The sequence below is a fragment of the Egretta garzetta genome, unplaced genomic scaffold (genome assembly GCF_000687185.1).
Source record: "Egretta garzetta isolate BGI_Z169 unplaced genomic scaffold, ASM68718v1 scaffold405, whole genome shotgun sequence".
Classification (NCBI taxonomy): domain Eukaryota; kingdom Metazoa; phylum Chordata; class Aves; order Pelecaniformes; family Ardeidae; genus Egretta; species Egretta garzetta.
Window position 1 is genome coordinate 920695 of NW_009259854.1, and position 8098 is coordinate 928792.

General features: G+C 40.4%; 1 protein-coding gene across 1 annotated transcript in view; it reads left to right on the top strand.

The window, feature by feature from the left end:
- MOCOS (molybdenum cofactor sulfurase) overlaps positions 1 to 7014 on the top strand; it is a 197998-nt gene extending 190984 nt beyond the window's left edge. Inside the window, exon 15 of the mRNA XM_009639948.1 lies at positions 6868 to 7014. Within this exon, the coding sequence (XP_009638243.1) occupies positions 6868 to 7014 (147 nt within the window). The remainder of the gene's footprint in view (positions 1 to 6867) is intronic.
- The last annotated feature ends 1084 nt before the right edge of the window (positions 7015 to 8098 follow it).

Here is an 8098-nt window from a genome sequence, read left to right on the forward strand (position 1 = left end):
ACTGGAGAGTAAGTGTGAAATGCAGGTGTACATTTGGAGTCCTTCTGCTCCCTAAGGTTGCATTAATTCTTGGAATTGAGAGTGCTCAGACGATGGCTAGACAGTTTGGCATCCCAAAAGCTTCACAAATCTCCTCATAGGTGTTTATTTAGCTGAAAGTCCTTACTGTAAATTCATTGCTTCCTGTTTGTTAAGCTTCTGTTGTAATAGTTTGTTAGTCAGTCAGGGCTCAGACGCCTCGCCAATACCAGCCAAACGCCGAAGACTGGGCACGACACAAAGGCAGAGCAATAACAAATAGGTTGAAAATTATTCACCCAAACAATGCACAAACAAGTTCCAAATAATGCATTCTTTGTTTGGGGGAAAAAAAAATAAATAATAAATCGATTGGTCTCAGTGACTCATTAAGCAAACAAAGAGCTACGTTTTCAGTGAGTGTTATCCTTGGTGAACAGCTCCGCCGGCTCCCTCTCGGAGCCAGCCGCCTGGTGTGGAGTGCGAAGGGGGAGAGGCGAGCAGGCAGGGGCTGCCTGTCTAGGCAGAGCTTCCCGCTGACCTGGGATGGCTTAGGGTTGCACAGCAGGCTCTGGCATCCAGATGGGCCACAGCACATGGGCCTTTGTGAGATGAGCTCCGGGACGTGGTGGGTAGCTGAAGGACCAGAGCCCTCTCCAGGTAATGATGAGCCACAGCTGGAACATCTGGGACACTTTAGTGCATGCTGGCACTCTGGGCAAGGATGCTGCCCCGCTGCCACAGGGGGTGCGGCATGCAAAGGACTTTCTCTACCCCTGTGAGTTTTACTGGATTATGACTTGGATCCTCTGTACGGGGAATGCACTCTGTATTTAGGGTCCTGCTCAAATGGCAACAAAACCTTACCCGTGGCACAGATTCTCAGGAGAGGCAAAGCATCTTCTGCATGTTTCCTGCAGCAACGATGAGCTTCTCTTTCATCCCGATTAACTCAGCAATGCAAAGATTTTCTTGATACGAGCGCCCCTAGAACCAAGTAACTCATTCGAACAGAGCTAAGCCAAAGAGAGCAATCCAGCCTCTTGAGAACAACCTGGCACCAGATAAAAGACGCGTGGCAAGGCGAGGCGCTGCAGAGCACAGAGCTGCTATTCACGGCAGGGGAGAGCGCTGCTTCCCTCAGCTGCGCAATGATACTCGTGCCGCAAAGAACCAGGCCCTCAGCTCTTTTTTATTTTTCCCAGCCTTCAGCACTGGTGGCAGATGGGATCTTGTGAGCATGCCCTGCTCCACATAAGGCCAAGTCCTCTGGGTTAGCTTGACAACTGAAGGAGATAGTTTGAACTGGTAGTTTTGCCTGAACTGGTCTGAAAGACCTCAGAGCCCACCCCTCCTACAAGTCGTCGGTGGGGTGGTGGTCACCAGCTGGTTATCGGTGAGTAGCACCTGAGGACTATGGCATCTTCAGTGTGCTAAGCAGACCTAGCAGGAAACATTGACCCAAACCTGACGGAGTTCACAGTGGGGAGAAAGAAAGAACATCAAGTTTATGTGACTGTGTTAAATTGCAGAGCTAATCCTTCGGTGACTCATGTCTCTAGCATGCGCTTTTCTGGTAAGGAGTCATCTAATAAACTTCATTTTCTTTTTTTATCAGATACAGATTCAGTGAAGGAATTTAGCAGTGTTTGTTCCAAGCTGTCAATAATGCGATTCGAACTACAAAAAAACCCCAAATGCAGCAAAATAAGATTTAAGCTAATTTCCCAGTAGAAGGGGAACTGATATTTTTGAAAGGCTCTTGTAGTTGCTCGATTTCCAAAACATTAAAGATACTGCACATATGAATGGATAGCAAATCCCCAATGCCTAACAAGAGAGCCAGATGTCAATATTTACCATTTTGTTTTGTTTTTCCAAGAACACCAACCTGGAAAGGTATATCAAACTTTATCAAACTGGTAGCCCAAATGACAGCACTGCCAATAAACTTCAATAATGAGCTAAATAAAGTAAGGCTTGTAAGAGGTGGTTCGATATTTATTTCTGCAATCATATGTTTCTCCATCCCTCTGAGACTCTGAGAACCTGATGCCCCAAGTTGAAAGATTGAGGCTTTGCATAGACGGATTGCAGCTGAAAGTCAGAGCCAGCGACTGTAATTAGCCACACAAGCAATTTGCATGTTCCCTGATAAATGTAAAGCAAGGTGCTGAAGCCTAGCCAACTACTTTTTATGAAACCTTTTATCACATTGTTTGAAATAAAATGCAAGCACCTCTACAAAGAGAACTTGAGCTCTGCTGCCATCAGTTCTGAGGAAACACTCATTAAGGATTCCTTCTGTAATTTTTGACTGAAAAGGAAAAATGAGCTCTCCTGTGACAGAGCGCGCTCTGTTACTGCAGGAGGCTATGAAAGACCAGATAACTACATTAAGCAAATAGCATAAAAATAGCCACATGCTGTTTCACGTGCGTCACCACCTGATGCAAAACACACATAGATGGGAAGGAGAGAACATTGAATTCTTGCCTGTCTTCTGTGTTTTGCAGATGCAGTTTAATGCTAGCAGCAGCGGAAGCCCCATGGGTAGATTTGCAGCAGTGCTATGAGCTGGGACTTGCTGTCAAGGCAGCAAAGGGAATTGCATTAGCAGCCTGCCCCAGCATAAATGTACGGATAGTGGTACATCAAGGGAAATCCATTATGTTTGCACATGCCCACATACACTAAAAGGCTTGTGTTTTTTTCCTGCAGGCTGTTGATCCTCCTTTATGTGTCTCACTGTGCCTTGGGAGAGCTTCTTTCCCTGCAGAATTAGAAGCCCTGCCTTTGGATTGCCTACTGAAACGTTAGCAAGGATAGCAAATGACTTCTCTTATCTGATGTATCATTATCAGCATTTTTGTAATAATGCAGGGCTTTACACTATGCAATGCTTTTCATCCAAAGATCTGGAACATTTGCAAACAGTGATTGATGTAATTAATAGACCTCAGAAACAATGTCGTTTTCTTTTCTCATTGATGGTGAAGTGGAAAATGCATTTATTTAAGGTAGAGGAAAGGAAAATCAGTTCTTAGGACAACATTCTGCTGCCCAGATATTTTCAACAGAACAAGGTGGGGGTTTTTTCACACAAAGTCAAAAGTTTCCCTTTTTTGTAATTCAAAAAAAATCATCATTTTGAAAGTAAGTACTTCCACTCTCCAATTTTGTAAGGCTTTACTAGTAAGTTTTGGTGAATCCAGAGCTAATAAAACATCCTTATGTTAAAAAAAATTATTGCATCTCCCAAACTTTTTCATGGGAGGGAGGTTATGTTATTGTATGAATAAAATGAGCAGACGTGAACGGGTAAATTTATCTATGGGGAGAAAGCAGCTGAGAGCTACATCCAGGGGCAAAATCCAGAACTCATCCACCCAAAGCTAAGTTTTATTATGCAGTATCACTTAATGTGCTTGTTACACATCCTAGCAGGGCATTTTCCCTACTAAGTGCTAGGCTGAATTAACTGATTGTTTGGGAGCTGTGGCTGGAAGGCATCTCATCTCAGCCTTTGTCAGATGTAGCACCTCAGGTTTCTATCTTACAACAGGAGACACTGCAGCCAGGATATTTCTCTGCTGGTGAATATCTAAGCAGCGCCTATTACTGTTGATCCAGTAAATGTACTTGAAACAACATGCAAGAATGACAGCATTTTATAGCTCCTCTTTTAAGTGAGTGTGATGACTATTGTATGATTCACTGTTGGCAAGAATAAGTATGTTTTATCTGTTTCTCCCAGCAGTGAAGTGTTGTGCTTTTTACTAATCAAGAAGCTTTACATTTTTTGCCCCTGTGAAGTTCAAGAGTGATGGGAAGAGCCCCTACTGCCATCAGAAGACTGGGCAGTTAAAGCCACAGAACTCACAGTCCAGCACTCCCTGCCCAGTTCTTGGTGTGCTCTGGGAAGCTTATATGTAGAATAAAATGCCCTTGAAGTCAGGAAAAGGTAGCAACAGCAGAGAGAGATTATGCGGTTCATTGTAATAGCTCTGCAGGCTGTAATCTCTGCCTCTGAAAGCCTCATTTTTCAACAGTGAAATGTGAGAAGGGCCAATTTCTACATTTTATCTTTCTCTTAAAACAGAGCTGAAACGGCAGGATGCACAGCTTTTGTGGTTGCTTGCTATTATTATCAGTATTTGTTGAGTCAATATTTGCAATTGTTGAAAAAATGAGGAAATTTACTTAAAAGATATTAAATCCGCTTCGGGTAATCACAAGCTAAATTTTGGTCTTAATAATGTTCACAAAAGAGAGAGGTGAGCAATTCCAAGAAGGTATACCATCAGTGTACCATCACCTTGAAAACTCCTTAGGCATCACCCAGTCTCAGCACTGAAAAAAGTACTGTGAGAATTTAGATGCCCAATCAGAGCAGGGAAATACTAAGGACCAGTATTAAAACAGTATTTGAGAACTCCTGAAGGCAACATGTATTCACACATGCCTTTTCTTAAATAATTCTGAATGGTTTAAAATGCTTTAAGAAAAAAAAAATCTTGCTAAATGATTCACAACAATAGAAAAATTGATAAATTAAATTTTCCACAGTGAACAATGTGCCCAGGTTTATTTTAGTCTCGATTTAAGATAAATCAAGATGTCAATACAATAAATATAAATAAAAACTTCTCATGTATCAAATAAGTTCATTTACACAGGTGAGCTATAAAATTCCTTCCTGTGTGAAATGTGGTGTAGCATGGACTAATGTTCATTTTACAGGGTTTTTTTTATGATTGCCTGATTTTTTAAAACAACAAAATTATGGCAACTGTCATTTTTGCACTCGGGTATAGGAAGTAAGTCCAGGTTATTAACCACGAGGCTGAAAACCACATCATTTATACCAACAGAGAAACCACAGCTTGTCAACAAATAAGAGAAAAGCAAGAACAGAAAAATAATACCGTGTACTTTCATATTTTAAATGCAACGGTTACTAACTTATCATTTTAGCATCATGGTTGATCCAACGCAGTCACCATGCTAGAGGATTGGGATCTTACCGTGCTGCAGTCGTTGCTCAGCATTAAATACTAGAACACTGACCGTAAGGATCTACCCCATGTCCACCAGCGTTGGCATCGTTTCGGTCACAGGTAGCCAAAAAGCATCAGGACAGGCCTGATCAGGTGCAACACATACCCCATGTATGTGAAATGCCAGTGAGATGAAGGAATAGGAGAAGTGGCCAAAAAAACTTCCACTTGGGAGCTATTTTTTTTTAACATTTAGGATTACAAAAGAAACGGAAAGACCCAAATTTGGAGTCTGAGGCCCTGTTTGGATAGATTTCTGCTTTACAGCATCTCTCTTACTCTTGGGATTAAGGTCGCAGCCTCACCTCTTGTTAATTCTTTGAGGACTAAAAGCCGTTTCATGTTACCTCATTACAGTATCTTTATTTAATTATACGGTGCAAGAACAGGAGAAAACATACTGCCTTCATATTTAGTCTGTGAAATATGCTCCTTTAAAGTCAGCTAACACTATTTTTAAATTTTTTTTCAGGTGTTTCAGGCAATTCCTTTTACCTATTATATTTTTCTAAACTGTATCTGCTGTGTATGTAATTCCCTCAATTTCAGGATCATCGATCTGAGCAATGGCAGTAAATGTAATCAGGAAATGGAGAAGGAGAGTAGAGTTTGGGTTTAAAAAGGTATTTTTTCAGAAATACCAAATTAATTTGCTTATTTATTTACGTTACACTTTAGAGTGACTGGTACACTTTGGCTGTAGCCTACCAAAACAAAATTCTTTTTACTGAAACCTGTAAAAAAACCCAAAAAAATTAGTATTGTGTTTCCAAGGTCCTCAGTTTGTAGAACAAAGATATTCTGAAGTCTGCAGATCAATTATCAATTGAACATGGTCTTTGGCATTCCTTTCTTACTTTAGATACTGCTTTATCTATTATCTAATCATTCGGAAAATATTATCGTGAGGTTGCAAATCTGTTTCTTGAGCATTTCTAAATTCTCCACTGTTGGAAAACAAAACCACAAAACCACACACCAGCTTCTTGCTGTGACATTTCCAGATCACAGCCAGCTGTTCACAGCTACCGCTGTAACATTCAGCGTGCTTAAGATTAAGACCACACATAAGAATGCAGACACTCCGATCAGGTTTTCGGTGCCTGCAAGGGCTGTATGGTCAGTGGGTGAAGCGGTTATTCTGTTCCCCTTTTCTTTATTATTCAGTATCACAAGGACACGTGTCTAAGTATTTCAAATATTTATGTAGGATGGCTTCACAGGTAATGACAGATAACAAGCGGTAGTCCTAATAAAACAAACTTTCTGAATATTTTCTGTAAAATATACTAAAATATTCATAAAAACAAATGAAGGGAAATTCACAAAGGCTAGGCAGAATGAAGTTCTGTTAACAAAGCGAATAATTCATGCTAGAAGATGCAAGACTTTTCCTCTCTGTTTGAACATACATGCATTCTCGTGCTGCTTAGCCTTTATTTGTGATATGCATTAACTGTATTTGTCAAGAAGCCAGAACTGTCATTAAATGAGAAGAATGTGAGGGAGTGTAAATTACATATATGATACTATGGAACTCGTGATGAAATACTACGTTATTTATCCACTTACTTAAGATATTCTTCATTAATAGCACGGGGTTAGCTTTTGTTTACCAGTCTATTATAGTTAATTAGTTAAAAATGTTCTTAATTACATGGAGATAGCACATACCTCCTTATTCTTAAAGCAATATTGTTTTTCTAAACAAATCTGGGTTGTGAGATCCTCTATAGATCTGATTACTTTAACATGGGTTACATTTCAATAAATATTTTTCTTTTTTCAGACAAACTTCGGCATATACCTGATGAACCAGCCCTTGCGCTCATCCTTTCCAGATATTTTATCGGTTGGGTCTCAAGTACTTCCAGTGCTGAAGGAGAATACAGAAATTCAGCCCCCGACATCCAGTGAAGAAAAATGTTCAGGATAGATTCTCTGGTGGAGATGAGATTTATGTGCAACTCCAGGGAAAAGTCAGTAGTCATTCAAAAAGAAGAAAAACCTTCCACTCATTTGCTTCTGATTTAAGTCTTTTAATTTTCTGTTTGCTGTAAACGTTATCAGATGGTAGAACACTTGATAATTACAGCTCACCTACATGTTTTTGCTTGTGATTTAGGTTACAGCAGCCATAACTCTATTTTGCTCAATTGCTTCAGGATGCAACAGGTTTGATCAAGTTTTACTGGTGCATGACTCCCAAACCAAGCCCAACATCGTTGTCAGAAACCCACATCTCAATGAAGGAAAGTAAACACAACAACACGCTACTTCCTTATGTTGCTTTGTTAAAACCACAGTGGGAGAGAGGATGCAGGACACATTATAGAAACAACATGAGTGGGAAGGGAAACAGTGGGAGAATGGCATGAGAGTAGCAGTCGATTCAGCTTTTCAAAAATGATACTGAGGGTGATGTGTAGACAGTCTGAAAGCACCGGAGAAGAGGGAGCTGTTATTGGGAAATCTGTGTCTCCCTCTTCGGAAGTGGTGTGTGAAGGTGCCAGAAAGGCACAAAGATCAATGAAGAAGATTCAGTATGCCGTCTGCAAAACACATTCCCTGAGAAGCAATTTCATCCATTTGTTCTCGACTTCTTTCTCTCGTTCCCATTTGCTGCTTTTCCATCTGATTTATTTTATGCGATGACCTCCCACACACTTGTTTCCTTACGTCTTTGTGGATGTTGACACATTTTTTCTAATTAGAGGTTTTTCTGCTACAGTCATGTTTTCTGTACAAACTTTGTTCATCCTCAGCAGTCTCTAATGGCCACTTAAGGGAACTCTTGAAAATTTGGATGCTTCTCCATCCTGAACAGGTCAAAGTATTCTTTTTTCTTACTCTTTGTGCATTTGATACTGCCCTTCCTTAGAAGGCTTTTGAGTTCTTTACTCTCCTAAATATGACTCATGCTTTCTGATTTCTGGGAGCAACTGTCTGAATCCTAGGACTTAGTCCGAAATATCAGTTATTGTGGAAATTAAAAAAATAAATAAACAAGCCACACAGCA